This window comes from Camelus bactrianus, chromosome 14 (assembly GCF_048773025.1).
Source record: "Camelus bactrianus isolate YW-2024 breed Bactrian camel chromosome 14, ASM4877302v1, whole genome shotgun sequence".
In the NCBI taxonomy this organism is placed as follows: domain Eukaryota; kingdom Metazoa; phylum Chordata; class Mammalia; order Artiodactyla; family Camelidae; genus Camelus; species Camelus bactrianus.
In genome coordinates, this window is record NC_133552.1 from 27,148,375 (window position 1) to 27,169,069 (window position 20,695).

Sequence of the window (20,695 nt, forward strand, 5' to 3'; positions counted from 1 at the left end):
ATAAAGTATATTGTTCACCTTAATGGAGGCTTGTGCGGTAGTCTAGGGTTTTTTTTATAGACTTTTACTCATACAGAGGAATAAATTATATTTCAAATACAAAGCAACATGCTGAACACAGCCAAGCCCATGGGATAATCCATGGTTTATCACTAACTCAATACTTTGTCCACTGAACTATGATGTCAGAAATCTAAGCTTGATTTGTTTTTAAGTACATAACCCATTAACTGTTTCCATATGCCATAACTGTTCAGTTGAGAAATTATTTATAAACCAGTTTATTGGCCCGATCCAGCAAATATGACGCACCTGTTACAAAATGTGATTACTTCAGAGAGCTAACAATTGTGCAATCACACTGTCATAACAAATCAGTCTAAGCAAATTAGACTATTCATATTTTCAGAAAGCCCTTTAATCTCTCTTAACAGTTTGTGAATAATGAGTAATTAATATTAATTTTAGTTGATAAACCTAACACCAATAACCTGTTAGTATACTTTAATCCTTTCTCCAACAGCCTGTAATAATTAACCAACAGATGCTTCTAATCTGGTAAAAAAAAAAAAAAATACACAGGTCATTAGCATTATTTTGATGATACCAAATGTTCAATATATGAAAATTGTGATTAAATTTCTGAGAGATATGTTAACAGTGTTCTTTTATAACCTCGTTAAGTCTTAACAGAAACTGAAGACAGTAAAACATGGCAGTTTTTTCTCTTTTTTTCTGATTTTCTTTTTTTTTTTTTTTTTCGGGTGGGGGTATTAGGCATTGAACCCAGGACCTCGTGCGTGCTAAGCAAGCACTCCACCACTGAGCTGTACCCTCCCCCACAACAGCCGTCTTTTCTACAGTCAAGATCAGCACTAGCTGTCCCACTCCTCGGTCCCACGCTTCACCTGAGAGCTCAACTGTGCTTCACTGAGACGTAGAAGCTACATGAGTGCAGGGACTCCACGTCTGCCACACTCACTAGTGTCCCCAGTGCCAAACACGAGGCCTCACATACAATGCGTCCCCAGTAGATACTTGCTGACTTGAACAACGGTAGCCAAATGGGGGAAAGAGAAAAAGCGGGACAAATGAATGAGAGGCAGAATGAGAAAAAGGAAACAAAAAGATGATCAGGAAAGATGCCTAGGTGTTATTTTCAACACAGTTTAAAATATGGAAAGCTAAGATGTAGCTCAAAAGTTTAAGATGGAGAGAAGCAAGGAACCCAAAGCGAAAGACTTAATAAGCAAATGAGGTATAAAAGAGAAAATGTCAAGTGAATCGGTTAAAAATGCTGTTTTCTGAGGAAATGGTGCACAGAGGGGTTCCCATGCTCCTTAAGGTACGACACAGGCATTTCCCCATTGAAGTGATGTTATAAATGTCACAGGGAGGAGATTAGTTTTAAAAGACAAACAAGTAAAATCTAACTGGAAAAAAAAAAGAAATGGAACAAAGGGCAACATGAGTTGAGAGGAAATACCTGCTTCTCTCGCCAAGGATATCTTGCTACATCTGCGAATGGGTGGGGCAGGGTGCTACTGTGGGAGAACTGCTTTGGAATCAGCAGACCAGGAGAAGAACCTCAGCAGGGATGTGGTAAAGATTAAGCAAGGTCACGTGGAGAAGACCCCTCTCAGGGCTGGTGTACTACGGGCGCTCAAAAGGGATCATTAGCCCCTCCTCTTTTCCTAAGACCCAAGGTGCCAGACTTCTCAAACACAGTATTCTCAACCTAAGCGTCTCAGAAAACAAAAGCAATGTCTACCATAAGATAAAAAGCCATACTTAGTGACAAAAAAAAAGAACATGAGAGAAAATTCCAAGGCTCATTTTAAATGACTGGATTCAGCTTTTTTTTTCTTTTTCTTTTTTCCTTTCTATTTCAAATGCTTAGAAAGCACAAAGATTGGCATCTACCATTTAAAATGCCTGGAATGGAACATTCACCTTTGTAATTTGAGAAAGAGCCCTGGTCTTGGTCCAAAAACGAAAGAAAAACAGACACACCTTTTCTCCAAAAACCCACTATTCTTCAGTAATCTGAATCCTCTGTCCTTCCCTGCCATCCTGTGATGCAGACAGGCGATGACAATCAACCAGTAGCCAATGTCCCTATCTCCCCATGCTCGCTAGAGAATGGAGAGCAACTGGCATTTCTACCTTGAACTGAACAAGCAATAACTAGATTTAATTTTGAATGCTGCAGAAATGACAAAACTGATCCAAAGCAATCTTTGGCATCCAGGTGAACAGGCAATGTTTGCAGTCAGGCCACAGATAAAGAGAAAAGGAGCTACAATAGCCAAGACATGGAAGCAACCTAAACATCCACTAACAGATGACTGGATAAAGAAGCTGTGGTTTACGTATACAATAGAATACTACTCAGCCATAAAAAATGATAAAATAATGCCATTTGCAGCAACATGGATGGACCAGGAGATCATCATTCTATGTGAAGTAAGACAGAAAGAGAAAGAAAAATGCCACATGATATCACTTATGTGTGGAATCTAAAAAAAAAACAGGAAAAAGAAGACACTAATGAACTCATCTACAAAACAGAAACAGACTCACAGACAAAGTAAACAGTCTTATGGTTACCAGGGGAAAGGAGATGGGAAGGGATAGATCTGGGAGTTTGAGATTCACAGATATTAACTGTGATATAAAAATAAATAAACACAGATATAAAAATAAATAAAAATAGATTAAAAGAAATAAGTTTCTTTTGTATAGTACAGGGAACTGTATTAATATCTTGTAATAGCATTTATTGAAAAAGAATATGAAAACGAATGTATGCATGTATATGCATGATGGGACATTGTGCTGTACACCAGAAATTGACACACTATAACTTACTGTACTTCAATTTAAAAAAAAACTAAAATTAAAATTAAGAAAGAGACAAGGAGCAACCTATCCACCAGGTCTTAGTCTTGTCTAAGTTTTCCAGACACCTTTCTTTGGCCTTCCTTTCTGATCTTTCCAATAAATACCTACATGAAGCCTTATCTTTCTGAAAGCAGCAATGAATGGCCCTTCCTAATAAAACACTAGCAACATCAAAAAGCACACTTAAGGCTCCTCAACTAATGGTTTCTAGGAATTATTCTTTAAAATCTAGAGTGAAAAACAGTCACCTTCCCAGCTTGCCTCCTGTTGCTTGGCCCAGCGTTACAAGCCTGGCTTCCCCATCTCTCTGCAGTACCATCTACTGCTGCAGAACAGAGAAGCTGCCTTTGAGCTGAGACTAAAGAAGTCACAGGCCTCTGCCAGCCTCTACATCAAACCAAAGAGACATTTGGAGCAGCAGGGACACATGCATGGAGGCAGAGAGACACTGAAATATTAAGAAAACGATCACCCTTTCCTCACCTTAACCTTTATAACTAGTATCAGATTGAGCAAATACATCGATTTTTTTCAACCTTCAATCGCAAGGCGAAAGTTAGATGACTTAAGAATTTTTTAAAGGTCCAATTATTTCATTTAGGGCTAACACTACAGCTAAATTAAAGACATGCTAACAAGTTTCCCTTTTGAGCCTCATTAATTAAGAAAGTAATCAGAGTAAAGAGGGGGTAAAAAAAAAAAAAGAGAGAGTAGCTGGTTGGCAGTATTACTTAAATAGCTTGAAAGGTACCACCATTTCCACCTACTAGAAAAGCAAAGGGAAAACTAATCAATTCCAGATTATGAAATCTGAAATTCTGCAGTGCTTTACATGTAAATACACATTTTAACTGCCATATATTTTCCTTGATTGCCTGAAAAGTGCACTAATCTTATTCAAAGAGAATTTTGATTCTCCATAATCAAAAGGTAAAATTAAGATCTGCTTACTTCACAAATTTTCCTAGGGTAAGCGTGCTAGAAAATGCCCCTGGTTCTCAAAGATCAAAATAAATCATTTTACTATTTTGGTCAAGACCAATGGTGCTCAAAAATATCTGATAAAGGTTTCGGATTTATCACAAATTCTAGAAAGCCATCTTAACTTACAATTACCTTTTAGAGTTTCTAACTGACAATTTCTAGAAAGAGTTTCTAATTTATAATTATATTTTAAAAAGCATTTCAAAGAAATGTAAATGATTTTTTTGGTATCTGTCAACATCCCTCGGTTGCTGTGATGATCAAATTATGTCAGATATACAAAGCATCTAGCATGGTGCCTCATACACACTGGGCACTTTAAGAAGTCAATTCCAAGCCTTCCCATCTCCAGCCAGGACCATCTCTCCCCATCAGCTATCTCCGTGTTTGATGAGCCCAGGGATATATGTGATGTAAGTCTAAGGTGAAAAAGGTTTCTTTTTGAAAATTAAAAGGTAATTACTGATCTAAAGGCTTTCTTTGTACTACATACCTAAGATATAAGTGTTACTTAAAAATAAATTGAACAGTATATGTGGATATCAGACCTGAAACATAAGTGGTAGGTCCACGACATTGGATGAGACAAATTCAAATTTCAGACAAGAGTTATTCCTAAATAGAGTTATTTAAAAAAGAAAAGTCACATGGCACAGGTAAAAGCTATCTATGATAGCTTTGGAAAATGAATTTTATTGCCTTTAATGGAAAGATCATATATCTACTCATAGACTTCTATTTCAAGCTAACTTTCAAGATACTCTATAAATTTGATATTTCTATTCCATGTGACTCATACTGATTAATTATGTGATAGTCATTGTAACATTAAAGGGTGGTAAAATTCCAACTAGAGGAAGGCTCACATTTTGTTTCTATTTTTCTATTTCTCATTGACCAAGGTGAATTCTCATGCCAAATTTTTCTCTGAAAATATCCTCCTTTATGAAAGTGTAATTTAACATCTTCAAAGAAGGTAACATATAGAAAAATTTTAAAGTTTTGTGTTAATCATTGTACTGTAGAAATTGCTTATTTGATACTCCATATAACAAAATTAACTTTTAAAATATTTCATTAGATTCATTTATCCATTAGTAAAGTAAAAATATCATATATAGGACAGTGAAATAATACTTTCTAGAGGTAAGCATACAAAAAAGTGGCAATATGAAAATACTAAAAGTAACAAATAACCAAGATATTAAACTTACCTTTTGGTTGGCAACAAAATGTATTCTCAAGTTTACAAAGCAAATCCACACTTTCATACATATTTTCACTTGCTTTCACCCAGAAACAGTCTTCGGTCATTTCATGAGGTCCGATCTGCAGTCAGAGAGAAGACTGATTTACAAACAACAACAGCTGGTTGTTTCATTTGTCCCCAGCCCAATCATCACGCACACACACAACTACCAGCAGATGTTTACAAGGTAATCCCCGTAAGATTTTTCCCCAAAGTGTGTTCAACAACATACAAGTTCTGCGGGACATTATGGTTTTACTAGGGAAAAAAAAAGGTTCCACTCTCAAGTAGTTGGGGATCTGAAGCTGAATGAAATGAAGTCTGCTTCTTCACAATTATACTTCTCCTAGTCTTTAGCAATGCTCAAGTTTATGTGACCATTAAACCATCTTTCTGCATGATTCAGAATTCCTGTCTCCAAACTCAGTATCAACTTCTGACAACTAGTAATACTTCTCCCAATAGCTGCCAACATAAAGAAGTTCTTAAGAATACTATTTTGTACTTTTGAGAAACACTTCAAAATATAGTTTTAATCACAATAATGTTGAATTACCAATTTAACTACAAATCAAATCACATTATAACAACCAACAACTCCCACCCAATTTATAAACCAGAAAGCTTTAGTCAATAGTAAAACTTTTATTTAAAATAATGCCTGTTTGTTTAATGTCATTCTGAATAGGGTTCCCATTGGAAATTACATACCAGTAAATACAAACTTGAGTTTTAATCTAGGTATCAGTATTATTTCTCTATTTGTTTTACCTTTAGCCAATTGAATCTCCGCATGCTGGTTTCTGGTTTAAATTCTTTCTTTGGTTTTAACCCAAAAGGCAGGGTTGGTGGGGGAGGAGAGTTCCGTCCACTGAGAAATCCCAGGGGAGGTGGTGGAGGCAAAGGACCACCACCAAATGGCAAGGGTATCCCTGGAAGTGGAGGAGGGGGTGGAGGAGGGGGTGGAGGTGGCCCGCCTCCACAAGAGGGCAGTGGTGGCGGAGGAGGAAGTGCTGGGTGGCCAGCTCCATCTTCTTTTGAAGGAGGCAAAGAGGTGTTTGTCCCAGGTGGCAAGGCACCAAACTAGAGGGGAAAAAAAATAAGGGATATGACTAAGAACTCTCCATAAAACATGTTAAAGTACACTTTTCTCAAAAATAAGGTATTATTTTTAAACCAAAACCAACTGATTTCAGTAAATTCATGTGGTTTAACCTAAAAACAAAATTCCAAAGATTTTCTTCCCCAAATTAAGAATATTATTATAGCTTTTGTTTTCATAAAAATGTAATTGTCAAAAATATTACTCCCCATTTTGAGGTAGTTATAGCCATCCAAGTGAAGATGTCTGGGAGGGAATGGTGGTATGGATCTAGAAGATCTGAAAGTCAGCAGTCTCTAAGGGACAGATGAAGAAGCCATGGGTAGAGACAAGTGCACCCAGAGTATGCAGCATGAAGAAAGGTTTATACACAGAATTCTAGGGAACACAAGCATTTAAATGGTAAGCCAAAAATAATAATCCAGAAAAAGAGACTTTAATAATATTGCCACATCATGACTTTGCCCTTGAGAAAAAAAATTCAAGTTTCTTAGTAGAATGTGCAAGAGTATGTCATGATCTGGTCCCTGTGAACTGGTCTCCACCTACTTTCATATACAATTCTGTGTTTACGTCAAGCTCACACTGATCTCAGCTCTTTGTGCATGCTGTTCCTTCTGCCTTTCCCTGGTCCTACTCCCTTCACCAGGACATCTCCTTCTGGTCCTTTCCATCTTAGATAATCAGTCCCATCCTCAGCAAAACCTTATCTGATCACTCATTTCACCTGTTCTCTGATGGCTCTTATCAAGGGTTAAATAATTATTTAAAGAATTGTTAGCATTTGTCTCTGAGATGAATTATAAACTCCATGAGGGAAATGACTATGTCCAAATAACTCACTACTGGTGTCCTAGCATTTAAAGTAGTAATTGGCAAATGACAGCCTTTGAAGAAATATATGTAGGAGAAAGGAATTACAAACAAGAAGAGAAAAAAGGCAAGCACAGGGTCACAAATCAAAAGTGAAGAGAGTGACCAAAGGGGGGAAAAAGAGATTATTGTTCAACAAAGTCAAATACCACAGAGAAGCAAGGTAAAATCAGGAGATAAAAAGACCCAAGGGCATTTCTGTCCTATGTATCCATGGCATAGTAAAAACAGATGCATCCTGATTATCATAAAGGCGATTTGGGTTGATAAATAATTTTTGTGATGTATAATTATTCTCCTGAAATTATTAACTTCAGTTTTGAGCCATATATATATATACACATATATGCCCATATAAATATATTGAGCCATATCTTTTTATATATATAAATAAATCATTTAAAAGCTTATGGCACAATTATGGAAAACAGATCACATATAAAGGCTTGAAATCAATATTTGAGAGCAGCACAAAGTATTTAAGAGAAGTTGAGACCACAATCAAAGAACATGCCTTATCAAAAACATTAAGTATAAAGAAGAATCACTAGTGTTATGCCAGGCTGCTGCAATCCCTTTGAATGCTAAGGACGTATGTTTATTATACTCACACTTAAGATATACTTATGGTTAACAATTAATGTCTTAAAACCAAGATATAGTAAACAACAAGTTTATACTGTATAGCACAGGGAACTATATTCAATATCTTATAGTAACTTATGGTGAAGGAGAATATAATGGCTATATGTATGTTCCTATATGACTGAGGCATTGTGTTGTAAACCAGAAACTGCAGAAACTGACACAACATTGGAACTGACTATACTTCAATAAAAATATATTTAAAAAACAAACAAACAAACAAAGGTATGGTTTAATTTCCGCTCTAGATTTTGATGGAGTGTCACTGACTTGACTAGGTCACTGATGAGGCCAGACACAGTGACTACCTTGCCCACCATTATATCCCAGCACCTAACAGTGCTTGCTATTAAGTGACTAAAGGAATGAGAACACAGATAATAGAACATATTTTATCCATAACCTTTATAATAAACATAGCTTTGATCTAAGAAAAGTTTCTTAAGACAAATGAATAAATTTTATGAGAAATACAAACTAATCTAAAAGTATTCACCAACTGTTCTTCAAAAATGAATATGGTGGTCAGTATTAAGTCTCTGATTTCAGGCTTTCTTCTGATAGACATAAATGAAAGTCAACAATGTACACCATTTAAAACAACAAAGGAGATTCCCTGATTTAAATGTTTCAAAATATAAATTTATTCCCACTTTATCAATAATATATCCAAAGCAGCAATAACATATCCAAAACAGATCCAAAGCAATAATATATCCAAAGATAGAGGATATGTTTTCTACAAACTGAAAATTTCTAGAGTAGATTTACAAGTAATCCTTCAATTGAGAGAAATTAGAAAGAAAAGAAAGCCTATATTTATATTAGCCCCGGCCAGAAAAAACTTGTCATAAATATATCAGCCATTGTCTATAACTCAATCTGAAATACAAAAGACACAATCAAATGTTTCTTTAATATGAGAGACAAGGAGCCACATAGGAAAGATGAAAAATTTCAATCAACTGTGGTACTTTCTCTTGCAGCACCAAAGAAAGACGATCATTGAGAACTGTCTTCTAGATTGATTCTAATTTTTTTCCTAAAACTGAACATTAACAGATAGCTTTCTCTTAGGGTGTCTTCAGACAGCCTCTGCAACAGAACTATACTCTAAATATTTAAAAGAAAACAAAATTGCCAATAATATAGGAAAGAGTATACCTAAGACTATTTCAACATAACCATAAATTAGGATGAAAGGAAAACAGCAAAACTATACTTATTGCTCATCATCCTATCTGTAAATCATGAAGAAATTGAGCTCTGAATATTCTACTTCCTCACCTTCATCCATTTAAAACATGCAGATGAAGGGGGAGGGTATAGCTCAGTGGTAGAGTGTGTGCTTAGCATGCCAAGGTCCTGGGTTCCATCCCCAGTACTCCCATTAAAATAAATAAATAAACCTAATTACCTCCCCCCCAAAAAAGGAAGAAAAAAAATTTTTTAAAGAGGAAGAAAACATGCAGACAATGTATTTTTTGCTAACTAAATGTTTTATGTGTAGAGAGTGTTATGTGAGCTATCTGCTTCATAATCCAGATTTGCCCTCTTTTTTTGTCATGTTTTAAATCTGTTTACTTTTGGAAATTGAAAAATTATCAGAAAATGTTCTCATTCAGCTAGATAGGTTATCTTTCACTGCAAGGTACCCATAGGCTGAAGGTTCTGAAAAATAAATAGCTTGAGCATTAATTTCCTGTAGTGGGATAAAGATCAGTGATGAATGACAAATCAAAGAATAAAAGACTTTCTTACTCTTTATGCTTAATTACCTAGGAAACACGGGATATCAGGAACAAAACCCAAATGAAAGTAAGGAAGCAGACAAGTAAAAGTTTAGATATTCTGAAAAATGCAAATAGAAAAGAAGGGGCAAAATAATTTTTTAAATAAATACCATGGAATAGAAATATGTATAAATAACAATAATATGAAAACATACAAGGGAAATTAAAGTTTCAACATTCTGATGCTATGAAGATATGATATGACCTTTGTTCCCCTGGTGAGCTTTCAATACCCAAATTCACTCCAGGTAAATGGTATTTCACCTGTGATTTAAAAGCTTGTAATTCTGCTTGAAGCTCGTTAATCTCTGCCTCTTTTTTCTGCAATCGAGCCTGAGTTTCTTGGTGGTCAGTAAACTCTTTTTCAAACTGAAAAGAAAAAAAAACAAGACACACAGCGAGAAAGATGGAAATAAAAGGCACTATTCTTCATATAGCAATTCGACTCTAATGATCTGTCACTAGAATATAAGCGTTTATAAAAGGAGTGTAGGTTTTTGCTAAGTCGCCCACAGCTTTTCTCTAGGTCCCTCCAGGTCCCACCAAAATTGTTCATTTGCAAGGGAGCAGACAAAGCCAGAAATGGGGTCTGTAACCTTCTCTTCTCAGCAGAACAAACTGGCCCACAGTTACCTGGAACCCTGGCATTTTTCTTAAAATTCCCTAAATATCACTGCAACTTTGTGTAAAATAGCAACAAAGTATTGTACTGAATTCCCTGATCCCTACCTGCAAAAACTTATACTTGAAACTTGTCTGAAGTTTATCAACATGACTTAAAACATTCTATTTTAATATTTTGTTTATTGATAAATAACTCTGCTTTATAGAGGTATCAATTACTTTTTTTCTTACAGCATCATAAGATTTAAGGATTCTGATGTAGGCTCTAACCTTCAACAACAGTTCAAGAGGACAAAGCCCATCTTATTTTTTATTAATCTTTGGGAGATTAATAATAAATTTATCTTTCAAAGTCCCTAGTCCAACACTTTGTGAGAGGATGGCAAACAATAATCAAATGAGTGAATCAAATGAGTTTTCTAATTGATATAACCACTTATCACAAATCACCACCTTGCACTCACATAGCTTCACCTTGTCATCAACATGACTGAAAGTCTCTACTAGCAGAGGTGAATTTAAACAGAGTATAGTCTCATAATCAAGAACAAGTATTTGACTCCCTTTTTAAAAATGGAAAAAAATTAATCATTAAAGAAATGCAAGTACTTCACAAATAAGAGCCTTGAGACTCTAAAATACAGTCAAATAGGGGTTAGGGTTAGGTTTAGCCATACACTGATAGCTTCCAAATTCCTATCACCAGCTCAGCTTCACCTGTCAATTCCAGACTGTACATTAGTCTATAAATGTATTTCCAAATTTATAAAAAATTTTCCAAGACTAAGAAAGCATCCTAGTATTTTCAAAGCCAATATTATCTTTTCCTCTACAAACTTTGCTTTGCTCTTTGACTACTACTGTTCCCTCTAAAAGATAGCTCATGTAACCTGACTCCTTTGCTCTTAAACCTTTAGTGGCTTGATTATAAAGACTGCCCTCATTAGCCTAATATTAAGAACCCCCTTACATCTGGCCCCATACCACCTCTTTCACTTTATTCAGTATATATCTAATAGCATGCCTGTTACTTTTCTCTCAGAGTGGCAGAGACCAGGGATACAGAGTTTAAGACAATTTGATCACTGTGTGTAGCAAGCACAATATCTGGTTGCAAAGTCAAAGCACACTAACCACCTAAAATCTATGAAAATTATATGCAATAAAGAGAGAAAGGACTTGGAGGCATGTGAATCATTCCTGGAGGAATGATGCTTGACCTCAGGTTTGAAGAACTTGAGTCATTAGCTGAGAAGTGTAGCTCGCATTTCAAATAGCATGACTAGCATAGCATGTATGTGAATGACAAGCAATCCCTTGTAAGGGGCACAAGAGGAGGTACAAGAACAAACTGCAGAGGATGAAGCTAGCGATATATACAGGAATGAAACTGTTGAAAGGAGTTTTGCATTAAGCCAAAAGCTTTTTCTTTTTCCTGAAAACTATGGAGAGCTATTAGACCATTTATAGCAAGAAAATAACATGATCAAATTTGCACTTTGGAAAACCCAACCAGCAACGGTGTCAAAGATGGACTTAAAGAGAAACACCTGAGGCACAGAAATGAGTTTAGAGCTACTGTAATTATCCAAGAACTGAAGCCCTGACTGGATAAAAATAGAAAATAGGGTAAAAGAAAGAAAAAAAGAAATATATACACACACACACATAAAAATTTTTTGGACTCTGAATATGTACATACATATGTATCCAAAAAATTAGTGTCCAACTGAATGAAGGAAATGAGTGAGGGGAATATACCTAAGATGACTATGTTGTTCTGTTACTTTGGAAGCTGGCAACAAAGTATAATAATTTGAGGAAAAGGCATTTTTAAGGACAAGAGTGATGAATTTGGTTTTGAATATGAGAAGGTTGAGATACCTATAGAAAATTCAAAATAAACGTACATATGCCTCCTCCCTGAATTTCTCACCTTGTTGCCTTATGCTGATCTATCAGGGCTCACATTAGCTATTACTTCCTTGTGTTAAGTCCTCCTTGGCCACCCAAGATCCTTCCTACATGCTCACAAACCACATAGGGTTTTCCTACCAGAGCAATTATCACAGTGTTATACAAAAATATCAAAATGTGGTATCACCCACCAACCTAGAAGCTCATTAGTATTAAGAATCATTTCTATTTTATTTCACCTTTCCAAAGCTTTATGCTTATAAGTAAACTCAATAAATATTTGTTGAGTGAAGTGATGATACAATTCCTATCAAATCTTCCTTTACATGTTGAATAAATATGTCAATGTCATGTATTAAAGTTCCCCTGTCTCCTAGCCTCAAAAATCTTTGAGAGGTCATTTTCTTTATTCTCCATTTTACGACTGCTCAATGTTTAAAGCTGCTTAGCAGGAAATAAAATACTAAATTCTTAAGAGAGTATGAATGAAGGAATCTTTTTCACAATATCAATATGTACACTATTCTATCTTATAGGTCTTAGAATAAGATTCAGAAGGAAAAAGAATTATTTACAGGAATATAAATAAAACTATCAAAACAACCAGAGTCATAATTAACACATTCTAAAGGAATTTATTAAATTAACTTGACCATACTGAAAGTATCTGTATTACTTACCAAAAAGACAGATTTCTACATCCTCCCCCTATAAAGGCATTAAATGAAATATAAACTTTGCTTTAGTATTTTTATAATATCTGTAGTCAAATCACAGTAGCCTTGAGGATAAGATGAATCTCCATTAAAGACATACTTTATAAAAACTGATGTGATAGCCTTCTTTTCCAAAAGGAGTAAGTAGAGCAATATTACGCTTACAAAATTACACTCAAAAATGTCAAGAAATACAGTTAAGGTTGAGGCTCTGCTTAATTCCATTCCCTAGGGTAAATGCATTAGTGCATCTATAGAAGAAGGTTGATAACTCAATATTCACTATGTACTTTCTGACATTTCTGGACTTCATTTTTCAAATTTATGCACCAAAATAAAGAATGTGTCTAGCAACCATGATAGCTTCCTGCCTAAAGCAAAGTATTTACATGTGTCCTTATAAAGCTATCAGAAAAAATTCTTGCTGAACATACAAAATGGTATGGCAACAGAATCTTTTATGGAGCAAACAGTATTTTCTGAATACACCTAAGATATGTAACTGCTGACTAAAAGAAGATAACTAACCTTGAACAAGGTCTTTCTTTTATTGACATTTAAAGCTCACAATTTTAAAACAATGTGTTGAGAAAGTCATCAGGTTTAACACCACTCATACACAAATACTGTATACCAAAAAATGATTATAAAAGCAAATGTATACTACCTAGGATGTATTCAAATCAAATACTTGAAAATTTGCTACTACTTTCCCTCGGTAAATGGAAATACTTACTGAGCTTGGAATACAAAATTCGGTGGGGTGAAAGGTCACCCTACAACACAAACATCTATTAACTGGAATCCTTGTGAAACATCATATAAATGATCCATTAATTTGTTCCCCCACTAAACTAAGATTTCAGGGCAATGCTGGTATCATATTCACAGCTGTGATCCCAGCCTACAGCCAAAGGCCTGGAAGATAATAACCTCTCACTAAGTGTTTGGTGAAACTTAGGACTTCTTAGACAGGACACTTACAAAGTTCTTCACATGTTACTAATAACTTATGGAAGTGTTTACCACTTGCAAGCTATGCTTTATATTAAAAGCCTATGAAAATGTACAATTCTCTCAAGATTCATTTAGGACCTGAAACATCAAAAATGTGGACTCTCTGGCAGTGGGACCTAATGTAATAAATATTCATGTTCAGCAGGGTGGTGGTAGCAGAAATTATCATGATTCCTTCCATGTGAGGAACCAGCCCTAAGAATTCAAATCAGAGTGACTACTTAAAATATGAAGAATTCAACAACAACAAGAAATAATAAAATTTAAAAATAAAATTTAAAAAAATAGAGAAAAAGTCTAATAGGTACATACTGAGCAGAGATAAAAGCACAAAATACTACCTTAAACAAAAGTAGGGTATGGCTGGATGGTCAGCAGTACTAATGGACTGAAAAAATGAAAATCCTAACACCTGAGACTTCTGATCTATGAAAATGACCGTTCTGTATGGTTCCACTTGATCTAATGAAGCAACTTTAATCAAACAAAAAGCATGTTGAACTTTCTCCTAAAATTTTTAGATATCATTTCAATCTTAAGGGCCTAAAGTATACGATGTCTTGAGAAATAACCCGATCTTAAAATTCTGACTCTACACATTGTCAATCATATTCATTCACTCACTCAAAAAATATTTTTTTTTTAATTCTCAGGTGAGGAATTATTCTGGGTACAAGGGGCAGTGAATAAAGCAAACGATTTCTCTAGAGGGAGAAACAGATAACACATTCGCACATATACACACACAGACACGAAAATGATACATAGCATGTCAGATGATGATAAATACAACAGTGGAAAAACAAGAAAAGAAGCACAGGGAGGGTCAGAGTTGGGAGTGGGGAGTTTAAGTGTTTAAATGTAATGGTCCAGGAAGTCCTCCTCAGAGGACAGTATCTGCAAAGACCTGAAGGAGGTAAGGAAGGAAGTGGGAAGAACATGCAGTGTCCCTGAGGCAGAAACGCAGCTGCAGGGACCCCCAAGGAGTCTTGCAAAGTTAGTCAAAGTTACTTACTTTCTTGTGAAGTTCGGAGGCTTTCTCTTCAAACTCTTCTAGTTTTGCTTGATCTATGCAAATATCTAAAATTGCAATGATGAAATTTTTCATAAATTTATTATTGCTTTAAACATTTAGAAAGAAAAAAATCCATAGAAAAGAACCAAGAACAGTGTCAGTAATAAAATAAAGAAAAAGAAAAAACATAATATTGTCATGCTGGAATGGAGAAGGATTTTCTAAGCATGACACCAAGGCCATAAAACACGAAGAGAAAGATAAACCCAATTAACAATTTTAAACTTGTATTAGGCAAAAGGAAGAGGGAGTACAAATGTAACATATACTCTTCAAAGGTTTCTATCATCAATCCATAAATATTCTGAAGGAAGAAGAGAAGATGATACCTAACACAACCAAGGAAAATGGGCAGGAGTAATGAGCAGAAAATTAGGAATTTTAAAAAGCCTAAAAATTGCAAAATCCTAAGAACAGAGATTTGATTTTCCCTAGTAATAAAGAGAAATATAAAATTTTTAATGAAAAATAAGGAAAGATTAAATGATCTGTAATGCCAAGTGCTGGAGACAGCACAGGGAAATCCAATCTCTTGCAAAATAGTGGAAGTTTAATTAAGGAACTATGCTGATAAGAAATTAGGCAATATGTACTAAAACTTAAAATGTGCATTTTTCTTTTACCCAGCAATTCTATTTTGAGGACTCTGTCTCTAAACAAGGATATTCATTAAAATGTCAGCAAAATTCTGGAAATGTAAATGTCCATACAATAATGGATTAATTAATAAGCTCTGATATGTATCTGCATGATGGGATACTATGCAGAAGTGATTTATACAGATTTCCCATGATGTGCTATATATCCCTTCTTTCTCTTTTTAATGAAAGTAATAATGAACATGGTTTTAAAAAACCATACTACAGAAGGGTTTATAATGAGAAGTAACAGTCAACCAAATCACTGCATCGAAAACAGTCCGACTTCTTAAATGTGAGCTTTTACAAATTAATATAGCTCTTTCTGTATTAGATTATTCTGGTGGTTAGCTTAACTCTAAAGTGTGTATACCATTTATTTCTTTATTTTTTAATTGAACTATAGTCAGTTACTACATGTCAATTTCCGGTGTACAGCATAATATACCAGTCTTGCATACACACACACACACACACACACACACACACACACATTTGTTTTCATAAAGTGTGTATATCATTATTTATTGACTTAACTATTTAGGCCAGCATAGGTAACTTCCTACTGTGAAATACAGAAACACTGTTCCCTGTCTAATCCCAATTTTTGATAATTTGCCTTTCTAGAACTGGCTGGCTCTGAAGCACTAAAGTAATACTTAAACCTCTGATTCCTGTTGCACAGACAGCATGTCTTGACTCCCATTTTAATATATGAAATTATCTGTGCCCTGTACTTTCCAACATCTGTCTTTCCTCCTGTCTTCTCTCACCTACTCGTGTAAGTACAGTGATACTCTCTTCTGTATTTAAGTCTTCTGTATTGTCTATAAGTTTATTCTAAACATTTATAATCAATAAACACAATAAATTTATTATAACTGTAAAAGTTTCACTTGTATAGCCAAGCACTGTTCAAAGATTTTACTGCCTTCTCAAGAATTCAATGTCAAAAGCTTTACCTACTCAAGAAAAAAATATTCCTAATGTCCAAGTAGAAAAAATTTTCTTTTTTAGACACTATTCAACATCATTCCACATTTTGGTTTGCTACATATTTAGAGCATTTTTTTCTTCATTTCTATGTCCGTACCACCCCTAGGAACTTCTAATTTCCTCTCTCCTGTGGAGAGAAACAAACATTCTCCTTACTAGTGTCACTAATATTATCTACTCCATTCCCATTCTGTACATTCCATACTTCTTCCTGGCCTCAGATATTATAGGAAGAAGAAGCAACTGCACACAAACAAAAGACATTCTTTTTTGATGTTACACCAAGATTTGACATATGGTAACTTCTTAAACATCGGTTACAACATGGAATCATGTATCATGTCTACGACTACTTTGTACTCTGTTACTTTAAAATCTATAGATTGTTTACCTGTGCAGAATCTTTCAAGTACTGGTTATTTGGAAAAGAGGTTTACAGAGTCATGCAATGGTGACATATTTCATCATACAATGTCAAAGTAATCACACAGGCTAATATCACCATTGATCTGATCACAAAAAAAATTTAACACTGCAAAGCTACCAAGCTGACAGTAGCAAATACAAGTTTTCCAAAAAGATTTTTTACTTGAAAGCCTGAATTTTATCATAGGTAACATATTCTATCATCATTTTCCTTGAAGTTACAGACAGACTTCATTTCATTTTTAAGAAAGTATGTGCCAAACACTCACATATGAATAGCCAGTTTGTGTGACAATCATTTTTTCGAAGTAAAAAAGCAGTTCAGCTGGTAACTCAGACAAATTACACAAATATTTCCTCATTGGACTTTGGTTTGCAGCACAAATGGTTCACGCTATGACTTGTTCTGTCCCACAGAAGAGTGAAATGATGTGTATGCAAACATAAATACGTAATAAAATTAATATTTTTTAGTTCTTTTCAAAGCCATCCTTAAGTTAAAAAAAAAAAAAGGCAGTTTTTATTGTTTTGTCTTGTTTTACTAAGTGAAGAATACCCTGGCTATGAGTATAGTTTGGTGACACTGCCTTGATTCATTAACAAAGTACCAGCAGCTTTCTCAGAACTGTTCTGCAATACCAGTGCAGATATCAACACAAACAAAAATGCAAATAGTGTCTCAGTATAGTCATGAAGAGTTTTGTTTATTAGGACCTTCGGGAAGGGTGTCAAAGACCCTTAGACGTCTACAGGCCACACAATGAGAAACAATACTCCGGAGCTTACCCATGGGTAAGGACTGTAAGATATTTCCCACTTAAAAAATAGAGAAACACTCACCAACAAACTGACTTAAATCTAAATCTAGTCTTTTCCGATACGAAAAGTCGGGATCCATCCCATCTCTATGCAGTACAATCTGAGACACACACTCATCAATTAATTTGAAGTACTGTTGCCTAAAACCAAGGAAAGAATAAACGTACACTCAATTTATTAGCATTAACTTTATATCGAAATAGAACATTTTAGTAGATTGATTTCAAGTTCAATAATTTACTACCGTACAGTTTCAACAGTTGACATTTAACATGGGAGTGAGAGTAAACACAGTTGTTACTCTCTTTCTAATGATTTTAAGACACTATGTTTTTAATAATCTTTTAGCTATAAATACAGTGTGCTTTAAAGATCATTTTCTTATAAAAGTCAGAACCTTGACTTAATTAGTAGACGGGAAGAAACAAAATATTGAAGTGACATGTGCTTAAAAGCAGTCCTCAGTAGAGAGCCTCAACCTATCGCTGTACCATACATAAATAGCTACAATTAATTCACTTTATTAATACAAACCAAAAGAAATATTTTCTAAAAAATTACCTGGACGGTTCGTAAGACCATACAGTATACTGTTTTTAGAATGTTCATGGAATCACATCAAAAACTGATATGGTAAAACATATACAATATCAAATGAATATTTTTTACTCAAAAGCAAGCTAGAAAAATTTAGTATAACAATATTTGTCCAAAAATTAAAGTTTAATTAAAATCCCCAAATAAGCTTCATGTTGTTACTACAGTTAGGTCCAGTCAACCTATGTTAGTAACAAGCTAAAGAACATCCCATAAAACTCATGCTAACAAACGTGAAAGAAATATTCAGAACATTTTATTAACAAAACCACACTAAAGTAATAGAGAGGGTAGGTACTGTTCTAATGAGGCACAGTCTTCCATCCCAACCACCCCTTAGGACTTATTTCTGCCCTAAGTGACTTTTTACGCACTTTCCTCTCAAACCCTCCCACCATGTACGTCATGCTGCCTCCAGCTACTTGGGCTTTCCTTCGCTATAAACTATGACTGACTGCCCTGGACCTGCTTACTTTATACCTAGTAAACCATCCATTATGTGGAATAAAATTCACTACAGCTTAACATCACCAAAGAACATTAATGCTCATTAATTGTCATAGAGTGAAAATGTTCAAAACACACTGTTTCGGGTCCAAATCAGAGCAAGAAGGTATTAGTAATGTTTTCCTCAATGTTCTCAACTCCTTCCCTAATATTCTAGTATAATAACCATATTTACACTTGAGGTACATAAATTACACAAACATTTCTATCACATTTAAAAATTGAAGGGGAGGGTATAGCTCAGTGGTAGAGGACATGCTTAACAAGTACAAGGTCCTGGGTTCAATCCCCAGTACTTCCATTAAAAATAAAAATAAAAATTGAGATGATGCACTCACTCCATTCTTTTTCTACCCTTATTCAATGTTATCCTAATGTTTTAATAAAAATGTTTTAAGTTAATGCAAGCTACTTTGTGTCATTTTTAAAAAATCATAATTTCAATAAATGTTTTCTCACCTCCACTACCCCAAATTATGAGCAATGTAGCTGAAATTTCATGCAAAAACTCTTTCAGCAAGGCAATACTAGTAAAGAATAATGCACTTGTGGATTCCAGAAAAAGCTAGAAAATAATCTCTCTTGAGCAATATTCAAAAGTTGATGAAAATGTTAGAGGAATACTTAAGGGATGAACATAAATTGTCATTACTTCACTGATAAAAGGTCATTTTTATTGGAGAATATTTTGAAATCATCTTCACTTCCTCTGCAGCATTTTTACCAAATATCAGAAATTATCTCCCATGCATAGTGAACTAGCATGATATTTTGTACATAATAAATCATTAATCATTTGTTAGAGAATCAACTTTGATCTACCCCACCTTCCAATTATCCTGCTGCATTTGCTTTTCTCAGGGGTCTTCAATATACATTCTCCAACTGAGTTCACTTTCAGTAAAATTTCCTTTGGTTCCAAATGTGAAAGTGAGCAAAGATTTTAATTTCCCTATCCACTAATTCTTTGAAATGAAAAAATTTAGCATCCTACCATAAAACCTAACTTACAAAAAACTTTTAAAATTATGTTTGTTAATATCAATATTAATTTAAAATGATTATCAAACAAAAATGTTCAGATAATCAAAAATTTCTAACAGGTAAAATCTGGGTCCATATGAGATAGTAAATCAAAAAATGAAGGTAAAGCCAAAAGAACAAGATTCACAAGACTACAAACCAAAAAGGGTAAATCTTACTGTATGCAAATAAAAAAGTAAAGAGAAAAAAATTGTAATGAATGGATGACAAAAACATTATGTAAATAACTATAATTCTGACTCAATCTTGTAATAAAAGTATTCCCACTGTAAGAATAAACAATAACAATACTAATAAATAACTGAGAATTTTGGAACATGAGGAAAGAACAGATGGGATCACCTTGACGACTGTAGTCATGGGAAGAATTCTGCCTTCAGAGTGACCACATTTGGAACAAAGACCGAGGGCTTAAAGAGCCAAGAGAGAATGCAACACATGTGAGTATCAAATTTAAAAGGTGATATTCAAAAAATGACCAAAGCGGATGAGCTTCTGTCTCACGAATGTCACTTTGGTAGTGCTACAATTTAACATTTCTCCGAGACTCTTGATTAGACCAAAGTGGTTGGCTCGCCTGGGCGTGTCCCAGGAGACTTGTCTTTTTTAATCTGTTTTGACACAACCACGTCCCACCCTAGAGAGCACCAATGAAAGGTTAGGGTCCTGAGTGAGCTATAACCGGCTCTGCAGCAATAGAGACACATTCAAATCTTCGAAAGCAAGCAACAGTCTTGAATTCTTGGAACTTCAAGCAGCAAACAATCAG

At 34.7% G+C, this 20,695-nt stretch overlaps 1 protein-coding gene across 1 annotated transcript in view; it reads right to left on the reverse strand.

Moving 5' to 3' along the window:
- The window catches only part of DIAPH3 (diaphanous related formin 3), a 470,879-nt gene that overhangs the window by 285,917 nt on the left and 164,267 nt on the right, over positions 1-20,695 (reverse strand). Inside the window, exons 13-17 of the mRNA XM_074378260.1 lie at positions 17,800-17,918; positions 14,840-14,904; positions 9,815-9,919; positions 5,909-6,220; positions 5,103-5,217 (exon numbers count right to left, since the gene is read on the reverse strand). Coding sequence (XP_074234361.1) covers positions 5,103-5,217; positions 5,909-6,220; positions 9,815-9,919; positions 14,840-14,904; positions 17,800-17,918 — 716 coding nt within the window. The remainder of the gene's footprint in view (positions 1-5,102; positions 5,218-5,908; positions 6,221-9,814; positions 9,920-14,839; positions 14,905-17,799; positions 17,919-20,695) is intronic.